Source organism: Staurois parvus, unplaced genomic scaffold, assembly GCF_062004578.1.
Source record: "Staurois parvus isolate SC_StPar_1 unplaced genomic scaffold, SC_StPar_1.0 ptg000303l, whole genome shotgun sequence".
NCBI classification, from domain to species: domain Eukaryota; kingdom Metazoa; phylum Chordata; class Amphibia; order Anura; family Ranidae; genus Staurois; species Staurois parvus.
The window spans coordinates 4,280,937-4,298,442 of record NW_028318099.1 but is presented as its reverse complement, the minus strand read 5'-3'; the positions used below and the strand labels follow the sequence as shown (position 1 = coordinate 4,298,442).

General features: G+C 43.4%; 1 protein-coding gene across 6 annotated transcripts in view; it reads left to right on the top strand.

The window, feature by feature from the left end:
- The window catches only part of FAM13C (family with sequence similarity 13 member C), a 185,134-nt gene that overhangs the window by 142,612 nt on the left and 25,016 nt on the right, over positions 1–17,506 (top strand). For 5 of the 6 annotated variants that reach the window (XM_089683151.1, XM_089683152.1, XM_089683156.1 and 2 more), the window contains exons 7-11: positions 6,746–6,956; positions 8,359–8,497; positions 12,141–12,222; positions 15,420–15,625; positions 16,306–16,389. In XM_089683151.1, the coding sequence (XP_089539277.1) occupies positions 6,746–6,956; positions 8,359–8,497; positions 12,141–12,222; positions 15,420–15,625; positions 16,306–16,389 (722 nt within the window). The remainder of the gene's footprint in view (positions 1–6,745; positions 6,957–8,358; positions 8,498–12,140; positions 12,223–15,419; positions 15,626–16,305; positions 16,390–17,506) is intronic. The other variant, XM_089683157.1, reaches the window with a different exon arrangement.

Here is a 17,506-nt window from a genome sequence, read left to right as displayed (position 1 = left end):
AAAGTCGTGTGTGTGTGTGTGTGTGTGTATATATATATATATATATATATATACATGATTTAGCATTTCCGGGTAGGAGGCGCACCCCATCCGCGCCACCATTTGTGGCTGTCAATTATCGGGTCCAGGCCAGTGATTACTTTCCGATGCCCAATGATTGCTGAGCATCTCCGACGGGTTGAGTGGGGGGAGGTGAAGAACTGTCTGTAAACAAAACAGGTCTCTCCCAAGCAAAGCCGTGTGCTTACAGTGAAGCAAAAACACAGCCACACAGTGTAAAACAGCACACAGTTAACCCTTTGATTGCCCCACATGTTAACCCCTTCCTCCCCAGTGCCATTAGTACAGCGTAAGTGCCTTTTTATTAGCACTAATCACTGTATTGGTGTCACTGGGGATGTCGGTGACACCAAGTCAGTTCCCCCCAGTGTCAGAATTCCCGCCGCAGTTCTGCTGTAAGTCGCTGATCGCCACCATTACTAGTAAAAGTTTGAAAAAATTAAAAATCCCAGTATATATACCGCCATTTGAAAATGATATAACTTTCATGTAAACCAAGTAATTTACACATATTGAGATTTTTAGCAGACATGTAGCACAATACATTTTGGCCTAAATTTGATTTTTCAGATTTTTTTACTGGACATGTTTAATAGCAAATAATCCAAAATATTGTGTTTTTCTCAAAATTGTCGGCCTTTTTTTTTTATAGCGCAAAAAATAAAAATGCACAAGTGATCAAATACCACCAAAAGAAAGCTTTAATCATGGGGAAAAGGGACGTAAATTTCATTTGGGTGCAGCATTGCATGATTGCGCAATTGTCAGTTAAAGTAACACAGCGCCCTAATACAAAAAATGGCCTGGTCAGGAAGGGGGGTAAATCCTCTGGAGGGCAAGTGGTTAATTATACCAATAAAAGTGCCAAGGCCAAAATTATACCACAAATAATTGTGTGTCTCTTTTATTTTAAAGAAGGAGAATCTTTTGGAAAGACATGTTGATAGCTTGATGTAAGAATAAAATTGCCCTTTTATGTCTGCAGATCACCTATAAAAGTGCTAAATTATTGATCTTCAGTAAATGCAATCAGTGTGACTAAGTGAATGCACAATAATTGTGTGAGAATCATTAACCATTGTAGGAAAAGAAGCACAGAGGCAGCGATAGCACATTATATATTTAAGGCAAAGTTGTAAGCAGAAAGTTTAGTATGGAATTAGTTGCATGTGTTCAGTTGTTTGAATGGTTTTCAGGGGCGGACTGACCATTTGGAAACTCGGGCGCTGCCCGAGGGCCCGGGGTCACTAGGGGCCCCATGAGATGCCCCATGGTACCTTTTTCATAGGCTTTTTTTGAGTTTGGGCAAGGACACGGGCCCCATTATCCCCTATTGCCTGGGGGCCCCATGAGTTGTCAGTCCGCCCCTGGTTTTGATTATTATAAAGTGTATTATATAGGGACCCGAGGGCTCGGCGTTACTTGTGTTTTGCACCAGGTGCTTTTGATGCTGATTCTGGTGCAAGATGTCCCAATTCTTTTATTGATGACAAGTAAATTATATATTTGAGGTTAACCTAGTGTTAAGGGGTTAAATTTTTTTTAGATAAGTCTTATAGTTAGGCAAAGTTTTAATAACAGTTTTAATGTTAAGAAGGTTAACACATGGTTATTACATGATTGAAATTATTATTATACAGTTTTTATGTTGCCAACAGTTTGAGCAGCGTTCTGATATATGCATGTGTTTATCATTTTACTTGTCAAATTACATTTGTAATTTTAGACACACACACACACACACACACACACACACACACACACACACACACACACACACACACACACACACACACACACACACACACACACACACACACACACACACACACACACACACACACACACACACACACACACACACACACACACACACACACACACACACGTCATTAGTAGTATCACTTTCATGGTTTAGCATTAATGGGTCCTGGGATGAGCCTCCTGCTTACTAGATAGATGTAATGCTGCTGACTCATTGTTCATTGTGGAGTCTGGAGCCAGAGAGATCACATAGGGAACACACTTGCTAGACTTGGTAGTGAGCCTTTCAATAACTTTATAGGTCTTAATACATCTGTGAGATTTTACTTTATATATCAGCATATGTAGCCATTATGCTCCATGTAAGCGACTCTTTCTAGACTAAGGTGTCATCCGTCTACTTCAGGCAGTAGGAAGCATTCACTCTGTCTCTCTCCGCAGCAGCAAGTCACACGGCTGCAGCAAGGGGCTAATCTGTTGCACACAGTTGTGAACACAACCACAAACTGTACAGGCACCAGGATTGATATTTATAATTTATTAAGCTTGCATTTCAAGGTCTGTGTGTCAGTTGTACAAATGTACAGTGTGGTAAATGTGCAAGGTTATACACAATTACAAATCCTTTGGCAGGTAAAACACCAAATATTTCTGTATTTCAGTTGTGCATTCAAATGTTTGCCTGGAGTTTTGCTTTAAAGTTTTAAGTTTAGTCAAAAAGGATTTTAAAAACCAACACAAAGGATGTTACTGACAGTCAGTGTGATGTGTCTCTTGTGCTAATGGATGCAGAATTCATTGGAATATTCGTACCTCTAATCCGCCCTCTGCCTCTGCCGCTACAATCTTCTGGTGCTGTGGGGGTTAATAGAGGGACTTGTCATATGCACACTCCTCAGGAGTGCAGACTATGGCCACCCTTTCTGCCCCTTCATCATAGAAGCTGCAATATAGCTTCTATGAATAAAAAACGATCAGTCAATGGATGAGGGCAGTTGTTTCATTCATCTGCTTGTTCTCCATTCATAGGTTGCTTTTTATTCATAGAATGTATGGTACATCTTCTGTGAATGGAGGAGGTGGACAGAAAAGGCAGACAGTTGACACTCTTGGTAAGTGCATATGACAGCTCCCACTGTTGCACCAGAAGATTGCAGTGGTGGGGGAGAGAAATTAGAGGGCAGTAGTTTTCAACCAATTCTGAAGCCACCAGTACAAGGGACACATTATATATCGACTGTAAGTCATGTCCCTTGTGCTGATTTAAAAAAAAAAACATTTTTGATGAAATTTTGACACCTAAGGGTCAGGAAAGGTGTGCAAGGGGACTTTTAAATTATATTTTCCTGTTCAGCATATTAGATCATTTTAGGTGTAATCTGGATGATGAAATGTAGATGGCAGAAACCATCAACAACACCTGATCAGTTTTACCTCCCTGACCAATCCAGAATAGCACAGCTGAGGACATAAATATCTGTTATAGAGACTGATAATTGGTTATACCCCTTTGAACAGGACTACCTCTCTGACCAATCCAGAATAGCACAGCTGAGGACCATAAATATCTGTTATACAGACTGATAATTGGTCATACCCCTTTGAACAGGACTAGTTTCTATGTGTGAACATAGAGGGAGATATTTACTAAGACTGGAACACTCAGAATCTGGTGCAGTGGTTCATGGCAGCCATTTAGCTCCTAACCTCAGCTTGTTCAATTAATTCACATACACCCAGTGAAGTGACTGGCCTCAAGTGATACACAGATTAAATAAATTTTCCTGCGTAAGTACTATCTGTTTATCTGCTTACTTCTCGTTTCTACATTGCTTCAAAGTGTTGAATTTTAAAGCTTGTCTGAGAGTTCAGAAAAAGGAATGGAGAGCTGAAATTACTCTCTCAGTGAGAAGAGCTCTGAGAGCTGATTGGAGGGAAGAGGAGCACCCCCCCTTCACAGAGGACATAGGAACAGAGCTGAAGCTGTCACTCTACTGGAGGTACCTCCCCTGTCACCATTTTTTACTTGGTGTCAGGAAAACTTGTCAGAAGGGACTCATGCTCATAGCAGAGGAAGTAAGCAGCAGACACAAATGACACTTAGTTGCGCTTATTTGAGACAAGTACACATCAGGCCCAGACTGGCCATAGGGCACACCAGGCATTTACCTGGTGGGCCGGGGCCGCCTGGCTGTGTGTTTTAAAAAGAGAGGATTGTTGACTGGGCTGCACAGCAGCAGATAAGTGGTGACCACGGTCTGAACAGGGCTACCACAGACCGTGGCCACCACTCACCTCTTATGCGTCCATTCCTATAGCAGGGCCAGCGCCAAAAAGCTATGGGGTGTGGGAAAGAAGGCCCCAGGCAGTGACACACAGGAAGCACCTGCAGCTTTAACGGCGGCCTTCCTCCTAACACTGGCTGGCACACAGTGACAGCTGCACAGTGGAGGAAGGTTAGTGTACTGATCCAGTGTGTGTTACAGCCCAACTGTCCCGCTCTGCAGCCATTGGTGTGGGGGAGGGTTGTGGGGTTGGAGGTGGATTGAGCTGTCTCTTTGCTATATTGGGCTGTCTCTTTGCTGAATGGGGCTGTCTCTTTGCTATATAGAGCTGTCTCTTTGCTGAATGGGGCTTTCTCTTTGTTGAATGGGGCTGTCTCTGCTATATGGAGCTGTCTCTGCTGGATTTGGGCCATCTTTTTGCTATATGGGGCTGTCGCTTTGCTATATGGAGCTGTCTCTGCTGGCTTAGGCCATCTCTTTGCTATATGGATCTGTCTCTGCTGGATTGGGCCATCTCTTTGCTATATGGGGCTGTCTCTTTGCTGAATGGGGCTTTCTCTTTGCTATATGGAGCTGTCTCTTTGCTGGATTGGACTGCCTCTTTGCTACATGGAGATGTCTCTTTGCTACATGGAGATGTCTCTTTGCTACATGGAAATGTCTCCTTTGCTGGATGGGGTTGTCTTTTTGCTATATGGAGATGTCTCTATGATGGATGGGGCTGTCTCTTTGCTATATGAGGCTGTCTCCTTGCTGGATTGGGCTGTCTCCTTGCTCCATTGGGATGCGTCTTTGCTGGATTGTGCCATCTCTTTGCTATATGGAGCTGTCTCTTTGCTATATTCATCTGTCTCCACTGGATTGGGCCATCTCTTTGCTATTTGGGGCTGCTTCTTTGCTGAATGGAGCTGTCTCTTTGCTATATGAGGCTTTCTCTTTGCTGGATTGGGATGTCTCTTTGCTGGATTGGGATGTCTCTTTGCTGGATTGGGATGTCTCTTTGCTGGATTGGGATGTCTCTTTGCTGGAATGGGATGTATTTGCTAAATGGAGATGTCTTTGGTGGATGGGGATTTCTGTTTGCTGGATTGGGCCATCTCTTTGCTGATTATATGGGGATGTCTCTTTGCTGCTCTTTTGTCAAAATATACCATAAATATGATCCAGATCTGCAGTTCATCTTACCCCTGCTTTGCTGATAGGATGACATCATCATCAGGGAGGGAGACCCTGGAGAGGACACACGGGCTGCATCCTGCCTGTGCCCTGCTGAAAGTAGGACTGCACAGGGGAAGGCAGAGCGTAAAAGGGGGCACTCAGATTAGAGAGAAAAGGGGGCTGTGATTGCTAGGGGCACTGTGATATAAAGGGGGACTGCACTGTAAAGGGGCACTGTAATCAATACAGTGCAGTCCTCTTTATATCACAGTGCCCCTTTACATTACATTACAAAGCAGAGGAATATTCCATCACCAACCAGCAGCCACCCCCCCAGTTCCTGCAAAAATTGGCTTCTCAGTCTAAAATGCCTGGGCTTATTTTTTGTCCTAGTCTGGGCTTGGTACACACTATAGAGGGATATGCTTTGTTCATATTTCATGCCTGAGGTCTACAACCACTTTAACAATAAAACCTGGAAGCTGATTGGTTTCTATGCAGTACTGCAGCAGATTTTGCATGGTCTAGTTTTAGTAAATCTTCCCCAGTGAGTCTTAGTATATTTTTATAACTGATTTCCCTGAGCACTGTATCTTTTTTTTTTTTTTTTTTTTTATGTTCTACTATTCACAGAATGCCGCTTTTGTCTTAGGTAGCTATTTATTAGTATACCATTGAAGATTTCTTTCTTTGAGAAGTGGAATTTAGATATTCATTATGTCAGGTATTTCTTGAAGGGAGTAATTAAAAGGGCCCAGCAGGAAATGACTTATTCTGCTTTGTGCAGCCTGCAGGAAAGGGATTTTTAATTGTTTCAGATAGTTTGCGTTTTTCCTGTACGTGTAATAATGAAAACCTATGTCTCTCCTGGATTGGTGTTTTTCCACTCGCACATCCCCTGTGGTGCTGTTTAGTGTTTTAATGAGTCTACATTGACTACTGGTACCTTACATGGTAGGGTAAAGAATCCATTCAGTGGTGTGATTGTGATTTATATCTGATCACATGTGTATGTACAGGACCTGTCTTCATTCCCTCAAAGGCCTAGTGAGTAGTGAGATTTAATTTAGAGCTAGGTTTTGCAGTTTTATTTAGGTTGCAACTATTAACCCCAAATCTAGCTTTAGGAAATAGACATTCCTTTTTGTTAAATACCTTTACCTTCCTAATACAGATGTAGAAAGTTACATTTCCTTTACTTCTGTGTTTCTAATGTTCCTCTTCAGCATGTCATGGATGAGTAGTCCTGAGCCGGGCAAAAAAGCCTGAGTCATGATTGCACTGGAGTTCTTGTCATACGAGTTGTAATGTCATTATGCATGGGAAAGCCCTAATCATTTGGTATATGAAGGTGTGACATATTAAATTGTGTTAGTTGTTTGCTGGTGGATATAGCTTAAGTGAATAATTCAAATGGATAGAACACAAAATGTTGCTCTTCATAAATAAAACAATCTGCCAATTTTTGTCAATTTTAGAACCAGCGATGGTGCACAGAGAACCTCAGAACGACTCTGATCACAGTGCGGAGGATACACGCAGCTGTGGGTCCAGCCGGCTGTTGTTCCACATTACAGATGGAGATAATCCTCTACTCTCTCCTCGATGCTCCATCTTTAGTCAGAGTCAAAGATTTAACCTGGATCCAGAGTCTGCACCATCCCCTCCCAGTACCCAGCAGTTCATGATGTAAGTCATTATAAATGATTTCTGGATTTATATTATGATTAATTACACTGTATGATTTTCTTGTTACTTATGTGATTGCATTATGCTGCTATTAGCATGGCAATATTTGTCTGCAATACAAATATACATCAAGATTTTGTAACATACATGTTCCCTCTAACTTGAGGTAAACCTTTCATGGGGCATAGAGAGTTGATGTTGCTGACATTCTGAAAATGCCTATTGAAGAATTTACCCTGAATTGCAGCCTTACGTTTTCTTAAATGAATCAGTCAGGGATGTCTTCATTGTGCTTTTTCATGTTTATCATGTTTCAGTGTTTCTCCTATTTTGCTACATGGTTGTTCACAATGCATTGGTAGTTTCACTTTACTCTTCTGCTGCTGACTGCCTGTCTAGATGTCCTATGGCCTGACCCGGGGAAGGCTTGTAATGGGGATGGGACAGCAACATGATCACAACTTTGCAAGCTAAATGAAAGTGTTTAGAGAGGAAAAAATATATATGAAGCATTGTACTTTGGGGGGCCGGGGAAGGGGATTTTGGATTTTAAAAATTTTAAAACTGGAGATCAGCTCTAATTGTTAAAGGGAGGCGACTGGTTAAAGTGATGCACGTATTTTTTTTAAAATAACAAAATGTCATACTTACCTGCTCTGTGCAATGGTTTTGCACAGAGCAGTGCTGATCCTCCGCTTCTCGGGTCCCCACCAGTGCTCCTGGTCCCTCCTCCCTGCTGAGTGCCCCCAGAGGGTGCTCACTCCCAAGCCACTTCTGTGTGTCTGAAACACACAGAGCACAACTCGGCCCCCGCCCCTGCTACCTTCTCAATGACTGTGATTGACAGCAGCAGGAGCCAATGAGGAGGCAGAGTCCCTGTAGACCTGGTGATTTTGTGTACAACGCTGGATCGTGATCACGATCCAGCGTTGTACACAAAATCACCAGGTCTACAGGGACTCTGCCTCCTCATTGGCTCCTGCTGCTGTCAATCACAGATAGATTCTAAGCTAATATGAGAGCTGTTTTACCTGCCAAAAGTTCTGATTTTCTGTTCATGTTGATGAGCTTATCACGTTCACTTTCTCCTACTCTCAGTACGTTCCTTGCTAGCATTGCAGCACACCTGATTGGCTGCTTGTGCTGCTTTTCACTATCTCAGTCTGACATTTGCCATAAAGTAGATTGAAAGAAGCTCATACAAAGCCACATTCAGGTACTTGACGCTGCTTGCATTTGGACATACATTTAATGGAATATTAATGAATACAGTCCTGCATTACTTTCATTTACATTTGCTTGGAACTCCGCTTTAACACAAAATTCTGCTTTAAATATTATTCAAGAATTGTTTTTTTTTTTTAATGTCTAACATTTTAAAACCATTTTGCCATTTTATTAGGCCAAGAAGCACGTCAAGAGGGAACTGTGAAGACCCAAAAGAGCCTCTTACAGTCATACAGCTCACCAAACAAATCCAGAACCTCAAGAAGAAGATCAGGAAATACGAAGATAAATTTGAGCTGGAGAAAAACTATCGTGTAAGTAAATCCATTGTTCTACTTCAGTTCCTGCTTTGAAACAATATTGATAACTCTTGCCAGGATTATCATAAGGCCTCAGAATGCCTGAGCTTTGTCAGATAAGATTAGAATTCCTTTTGTTACTACACAAATTACATAATGTTCTCTGGCACTGCACTGACTATTTCTTACAATAGAACTTCTCTGATTGCCATTTACAGTGAAGGTCAGAAATGCTGATTGCCTGTTTCTATTTAATTTCAATTGGTCACAGTGCACAACAAAGCAGCCTGTCTTTTATCATCTATCTACACTTATGTATCGACATCTATTTGTATATATTTCTTGCTGGGTATGGGATTGATCTTTTATCTGGAAATCCCTAAGATTTAGGGTTTTGCAAAAAAATAAAATAAAATCTAGGAACTGAAATAGACAGAGTTATCCATTCAAAGGGAAGCATGGACTTTGTGTATATATGAGAAAATAAATAAATGAGATGTGTGTGTATATATGTATATATATATGTGTGTATGTGTATGTGTATATGTGTATATATATATATATATATATATATATATATATATATATATATATATATTTATTTTTATTATTTTCCACCTAGGTGAATGCATCATCAATCCAATGCTGCATCTGTCCCCTGCCAGCTCGCCAGTGAGAACTGGGCAATCAGACGTTATTGATCTCTCAGTTCTCCCCCCCCGCTCTGAACAGAGTGCAGTGACTGTCAGTCTCCAGCTCTCTGCTCTGCCCATCCAGTGCTCACTGGAGCGCTGGGCTGTGGAGAGGGGCTGGAGGGACTAGCACTTGGTGGATTGCTGAGCGATTGATTCAGGTGCCAGTCAAGGCTGAGTGATGTTAGCCAATAGTGGACTTTAGCCTGCTTTTTGCTGAAAACAGGTCAGAGGAGTGCAGAACTAACTGCACTCCTGTGATCCATAAGAGAGGCATCGCCAAAAAAACTTTGGCTATACTTCTCCTTTTTGAAGTGAGCACTCTGTTGGGTGAAAGTAGTCATAATTTGACAGTGATATGAAAATAAAACAACTGTGGGATCAATTTATAAATTGATAAAATATGCTAATTGCCTAGATCACCTTCGGATTTGCTGCTTCATGGGTCAGCTTCATTCTTATTGGTGATCCTGACTCATTGTCCAGTGAACTAGCTGGAACTGAATAAGTGACGCTTGAAGATGCATTGCTGTTCTCTGGCAGGATTTAGGTTTAGAAGTTGATTCATCTTTTGGGCTAAGTTAAGGGCTCAGGCTAGCAGAAAACACCACAGCAACCTCTGAGACTGGGTTCTGGTAAAATGGTACTGATGCAAGCAAGTCCATTAACACTGTTGTCGTGATACAATGCCTGGGACTTACCGTATTTATAGAGCAGAAATTCCTAGAATGTCTACACTTCGAACTGGCACATACAGTCCTCTTTAGTAATTTCCTATGCTCTTACCAACAGCCACTTTGAGAATACTTTTGCAAAGAATTTCCCTCAAAAGTGTTCACTAACAAGTGAATACACAGCTGGATGCCCACACTTAATATGCCTGAGCAGGGAACAGTGGTGTATGTTAGTTTTGTGGTGCCCTAGGCAAGACTACCCCTTCCTGTTTAAGATCCACCTCTTCAGGACAGGAGTATGATGGAGGACAGTGTGACATGGGGGGGGCATGGGACAGGAGGGGGGCAGCATGATGGGGGACAGCGGGACAGGAGGGGGGCAGCATGATGGGGGGCCACAGGACAGGAGGGGGGCAGCAGGACAGGAGGGAGGCAGCCTGATGGGGGACTGCAGGCCAGAAGGGGGGGCAGCATGACGGGTGGGCATCAGGACAGGAGTAGGCCATCAGGACAGGTGGGGGGGTAGCAGAACAAGAGGGAGGCAACGTGACAGGGGGAGGTTAGCATGATGGGGGGGCATCATGATGGGTGGGGGCAATGTGACAGAGAGCAGTATGGTGGGGGACAGCATGATGGGTGGGGGACAGGAGAGGGCCAATAAGACAGATGAGGGGCATTGGGACATGTGGGGGACAGCGGGACAGGAGGGAGGGAAGTTGAACAAGCGTGGGGCAACGGAACAGGTGTGGGGCAGGGTGACATGGGGCAGAATGAAGGATGGGGGGCAATGGGACAAGGGGAGGGAAGTGTGACAGGTGGGGGGGCAGTGTGTTGGAGGACTGGTGCTTCCCCACTCCTGCTTCCAAGTCCTTACCTGTCCAGCAGCGGCTCCTCCAGATGGTGTCAGGATCACTCCAGGAGGGGTGCCTGTGTCCCATCTCCCCGAGGAAACCCAAGGCAAGCGCATTGTTTGCCTCGCGGCAGATACACCCCTGGCTGGGAAGCGAGGACAATCAGTGGAACCGGCTGTGGTGAGTACACTGTTGGATCGTGGGACAGGTGAGTGACTGTTTTTTAAAATTCAGCAGCTACAGTTTTTTTTTTTTGTTTTTTTTTTTTGACTGGAGCTCTGCTTTAGCCTCAGATAAAAATTTAACCAATGCATAAAGATCTAAAAATGGAGGAAGAAACAATAGCAAAGCAGAAGGGTGGTTAGTAGAACATAGCTGATCTGCCTATTGAAACTATTCTATATATATATATATATATATATAATATACAGCTAAAATTAACTTACAATCCCTATATTTAAGGTGTGTGTGTGTGTGTGTGTGTGTGTGTGTGTGTGTGTGTGTGTGTGTGTGTGTGTGTGTGTGTGTGTGTGTGTGTGTGTGTGTGTGTGTGTGTGTGTGTGTGTGTGTGTGTGTGTGTGTGTGTGTGTGTGTGTGTGTGTGTGTGTGTGTGTGTGTGTGTGTGTGTGTGTGTGTGTGTGTGTTACTCCTATATTACTGGGCTTAGACAGCCAATCACCAGGCCTGAACAGTGGGGGATGTTGATGATGTACACATGTAAAGTGCAACGCTTAACAAAGTGACAAATAATTGGTTAAAAAAACAGTAAAAATATATTGTATTAAAAAAAAAATGTCCATCAAAAATGATCAGATAAAGGAAAGTTCCCAGAGGCCATGATAAAACCAAGGAAATCCAAGGACAGCTGTTGTGTTACCAACCACTCATATAAAAGGCTTACCAGAAAAACATGACCCCCTATTAAGAGTGGTCAATCACACTTTGTTTTTTTCACCAATTTGTCACTTTAAGTACTGCACTTTATATGTATTACTGTTTTACTGCCTGGTATTGTCTGTTTGGTGTTCAGCTGCTATATATTTGCACTTTATCATATATTATAATTTCTTTAGCGCAGGTTTATATATATTTTGATGATGTACACATAGGTAAGCTGTTTTGTCATCTGACCCCGGAACTTACTCGGGGTGGACGCCTGCAGCGTGGAAGTGGTAAGGGAGCACAGATTTGTGTGTATAAGATGCCAGAGAAGGGGGCAAGAGTCAGGCTATCCAGAGGCGATAACACATTGCGTGAAATGGCCAGATGACATCTCTTTAACCTGGCCTGTTATTTCTCTCCCGAAGATGTTTTTCTGGACATCTTGACTTCCAATGAATCATCAAATCAGAAGTATTTTTAAAATCTTTTATTTGTTTGTGTAAATAAGTCATCCTAGTTGTTCTGTCAAAGGTTGATTTGTTCTTTTTTTGTACTTTAGCCATCTCACAGTGATAAGACATCTAATCTTGAAGTTCTGAAATGGATGAATGACTTGGCAAAGGCTCGCAAGCAACTCAAAGGTACCTTTTTATACTAATGTTTTTTTTGGCGAATACATTCCATACTGGAAATACACTGCCCAACTTTCACAAGTTACGTGACATTAACATTAAAGTGATATTAAACCCTCTGTTTTTGTAAGCACATGCAGCTACTGATGTAATCACTTACTAAGCATGCAGCTGCTTTACTTTTTTTTTCTCCTTGTTTTCTGTCCTGTGTAACCTGGCACCATGACCGTGCTCCAGGTTTCCTGTTTCGGGGTAACTCCTTTCTTTTGTAGCATTCTATATTGCCACCTTTGCACGTAGGGACTAGTTGTCTCCCTACACCGTGTGCATCAAGAGAATCACCCAGCCCCATAGCATAAAGAATGCATTAACCACTTGCCTACCAGGCACTTATACCCCCTTCCTTACCAGGCCAATTTTCAGCTTTCAGCGCTGCCGCACTTTGATTGCCAATTGCACGGTCATGCAACATTGTACCCATATGAAATTTTGATCATTTTTTTCTCACAAATAGAGCTTTCTTTTGGTGGTATTTAATCACCACTGGTCACTTTACTTTTTGCGCTATAAATAAAAAAAAGTGCAAAAAATTTGAAAAAAAAAAAAAAGTTTGTTTCTTTTATAAAATTTTTCAAACAGGTATTTTTTTTCCTTCACTGATGTGCATTGATGAGGCAGCACTGATGGGCACTGATAGGCGGCACTGATGGGCACTGATAGGCAGCACTAAAGGGCACTGATAGGCAGTACTAATGAGGTGGCACGGATAGGCGGCACTGATAGACAGCACTAATTAGGGGTCACGGATAGGCGGCACTGATATGCAGCACTGATAGGCGGAACTGATAGGTGACACTGATTATGGGTACTGATAGACGGCACTGACTGGCATCACTGCTGGGCACTGACTGGTGGCACTGACTGGCACAACCCCTGGGCACTGACTGGTGGCACTGACTGGCAGCACTGGTGGGTGGCACTGGTGGGCAGCACTGGTGGGTGGGCACAGGTGGGTGGCACTGGTGGGCACAGGTGGGTGGCACTGGTGGGCACAGGTGGATGGGCACAGGTGGGTGGCACTTCTGGGCACATGTAGGTGGCACTTCTGGGCACAGGTGGGTGGCACTGCAGAGTGGCACAGGTGGGGGCACTGCTGGGCACAGGTGGGGGCACTGCTGGGCACAGGTGGGCGCACTGCTGGGCACGGTGGGCGGAGCTAGTGGGCGCACTGCTGGGCGGAACTTGCAGGTGTCACTGCTGGGCACCGATCATCAGGGTACTGATCATCAGTGCCCTGATGATCGGTGCCGATCCCCGCTCTGACAACTGCCGGTTCTCGGCAGTACTTTCCTCACGATCTGACAGCGTGAGGAAAGTGCAGCCGAGAACCGGCACTTGCATTTCCCTGTGATCAGCGTGTCATTGGACACCGCTGATCACGTGGTAAAAGGCCGCTGTGATTGGCCTTTTACCACATCACGTGATCAGCTGTGTCCTCCCCTGGGGCGCGCAGGAGAGCGCGTTCTGGGAGGACGTCATATGACGTCCACCCAGAACTGGCCGGCCGCGGTGAAGCCGTCATTCGGCTATGCGCGGTCGGCAAGAGGTTAAGGTAAAAAATCTTCTGCCTTTTTAACCACTTTAAAGTGGTTGTAAACCCTTGCATATATGACGTGATTGGCCTCAGGTGATAAACATAGATGAAACAAATCCTCCTACATAAGTTGTACCTGTCTATCTGCAGTCTTCTCTCCTCTACATCTGTTCAAACTACTGAATGTATAGAACTTGTCTGAGCGTTCAGAAAAAAGGGGTGGAGAACTGGTTACACTCTGCAAAGCTCGGAGAGGAGTGTTCTGAGAGCTGATTGGAGGAAAGAGACACACCCCCTCCACACAGCTCACAGGAACAGAGCTGAGACTGTCAATCTGCTTGAGGTCCCTCCCCTGTCAGCATTTTTATCTTCCTATCAGAAAAACTTGTCAGAAGTGACTCATGCTTATAGAAGAGGATCAAGGCAGCAAACAGCAATGAAACGTATATATTACAGCTTCCCTGACCATCCACATGCCTGGAAATCACAATTAGCATTCAGACTTCCTACCATCAACACCTAGACCTAGAATATTCTCTGAACCCAGAAACCTTTCAAAATCTCAAAGGCGGGAAAACAAGATGTGGACATCCTGGCTTCCAGGTTCAACAACAAGCTGAACCAATTTGTGGCTAAAACCAGAGATCCTCTAGTCTTCGCAATTGATGCTCTGGTGATTCCTTACACTTCAATAAATCTCCTCCCTCAACTGCTATGCAAGATTGAGGAAGAAAGGGCATGTTACACAGACCTACTCAGATTTCACATAGACAAGCCTTGGCCTCTTCCAAATAGATCAGTCAGACTTACTGGCCCCTTTCTCCATCTTGATTCTCAGTCTCTGGCTTTATGGCTGTTGAAACCCAAGTCTTAAAGAATAGGGATATTTCTGACCCTGTTGTTTCCACCTTACTCAGAGCAGGAAAATCCAACTCCTGCAAGATTTTCCATCATCCATGGAAGACTTACTTGTCTGTTGCAAGGAGTCCTAGCTAGTACTCTACTACTTGTCTTTAGGCTTTTCTTCAGTCTTTTCTTGACTGCTGCATTGATTCTCATCCAGAAACCTATTGCCTCACAATCTCTAATCAGACTTTTCTTTAGGGAGTTGCTCTTATAAATCCCCCCCAATTCCAACCTCCTACATCATCTTGGAATCTAAACCTCATACTGTATGTTTTTCAGAGAGCAGCAGCTCTCCCAGGTCTCTCCCTCTGCTGTCAATCACAGCCAGTGAGGAGAGAGCAGGGGGCGGGGACCAAGCCGTGCTCTGTGAGTCTTATGGACACACATAGGCAGATCGGGAATGAGCAGGCTTGAGTGCCCTCACAGCAAGCAGCTTGCTCTGGAGGCACTCGATGATGAGGAGGAGCCAGGAGCGCCGGCGAGGAACTCAAGAAGAGGAGGATCAAGGCTGCTCTGTGCAAAACCCATTGCACATAGCAGGTAAGAATAACATGTTTGTTGTTTAAAAAACAATAAAGTACCTTTTTTAATGTAATTTTAAGAGTTCAAATAACTAAATGTTTCATGTCATATTCTAATTCTCTTTTTTTCTATGTAATACATAAATGTTGCTATGCAGATATAATATTGATACATCTTGTTGCAGAGCTAAAGTTGAAGTTCTCTGAAGACCAAAATGTGCCAAGAGCCACACAGAATCAGACATACGAAGAAACATCTGTGGCATCCAAAGCAATGGAGCAGCATGGAGCCACCAGCTCACCAATGTCTTCTGTAGAGGAAACAGTAGAGACTGTATGGAAGAGGCTAAAAGAGAAGCGACAACTTCTAAATCTTCCAGAAAATTTAAAGGTACGTTTATGCCAGTCAGTTAGCTTACATATGATGTGCTGTTCTACTCTTTTGCCATAACTGCGATGTGAAGATACAATGGTATATGTTAGAAGTAGTATTTTTATACTACCGTATTTGCCTTTTTCTGCTGGATTTACAGTGTGTGCCTATATGCCAGGGCTTCTCGCCCTGCTGTTTAAAGAAGCCTGAGTCACTATTCTGGATCTAGTTAATCTATTGTCTAATAGCAAATGAATTGGAGGTTTCACCAATGAAAACAGATGGTGTTTTGGATTTAATTGCAGCTTTAGCTGATCTCTAGAACAGAATGTAAGTAAAAACAGATTGCTGCCCTATGTTAAAGGTACCCTGTACTGAAAAAATATGAAGGCTTCCATTGTGAATCTCCTCCAACAAGCTACATTTACTTATGATTTATGATTCTGTGCTACAACTAGCTTGCTCATTGGATGCAAACTAACACTCTAAGCTATATTTAGTGAAAGTAAAATATAGTATAGGCAGTGTTGGTATTGAATGTATACTATACAATATTATAATTTCATCTGGTGTTAGGCTTTGCATTTTAGTAAGACTGCTAATGGGAAAACACAGGGTGTTGTACAATCTTAAAACATTCTGAAATATGGCCATCCCTGAAAATCCTAACTGCTTGAATACCTCCTGTTTTTAAACAGGATATGACAAAAAAGCAAATGAATCTGGAAAAAATGAGTCTCCAGAAATGCCTTCTGTATTTTGAGAATATACATGGACGACCAGTAAGTATCTGTGGCACTGTGTTGTATTTGTCTGGTCTAAGGTCGTTAAAGCAGTGTTTGCGTCTACTGGCCGTATTACAGCAATCCTTTCTTGTGGTGGGGTTTCCATAAATCTAAACATCATAGTAATAGAAAACTATAAAGACCACTTGTGGCCGCTCTTCTTTCTTGGTTTGTCATACCTGAGCAGGTCTGCAACCATGGTCTTCAGTGAAGGGAAAAGAAGTTGCACATTATGTTTTTTGGATGGAATGAGGTGACACTCGCAGTAGATGAAGTGGGATGTGACACAGAGCTTTTAGGGTTTGACACACTTTATTACATGTTGGATTCCATTTTTATTGCCAAAGACAAGAGATACATGATTGAATTGAGGATTTTTTTAAACTGAGTATTTTTTTGTACACTTAGCGACCGCCCCACATATATTTACTGTGGCAGGGCAGCCACTGTGCACTGCATCATCTGGCGCATGATCAGTGCTTTTGAGTAGTGCGCAAACCCACTACCCTGGCTGTGCTGTGAGTTGTTACAGCACAAGCTGAGCAGTGGGTCCCTGCTAATGATTGACCGCCGGGACCCGCTGATCGGCTCTGTGATTCATGGAAAAGAGCTCTGTGTTGGTAAACCACACAGAGCTCTGTACACTGACAGGCAATCCTACTCCCTTTTTTTTTTTCTTTTTAATTCCCTGCACCCACCCAATACTTACCTGAGCCCCATCGTGACCCAGTGATGTGCAAGAGAGCCTCAGCTCTCCAGGGACTCTTCCTGCTGATTGGCTGAAACAGCAGTGGGAGCCAAAGCACAGCAGTGGGAGCCTTTGGCCCCCACTGCTGTCGGTCACAGCAAGTGAGCCAATGAGGAGAAAGAACAAGAAGGGCCGATCAGCTGCTGTGTGTGAATAGTCACGCAGAGCAGCAGCTCAGGAGTGAACCTGCTTGGGTGCCCCCATAGCAAGCTGCTTGCTGTGGGGGCATTTGGCAGGAGGAAGGGGTCTAGAGCGCCAGTGGGGGACCTGAGGAGAGGAGGATCAGGGATGCTCTGTGCAAAACCACAGTTTGACATGTTTATTTTTTTTTTCCTTTAACATCACTTTAAAGTTCAACTAAAGGCT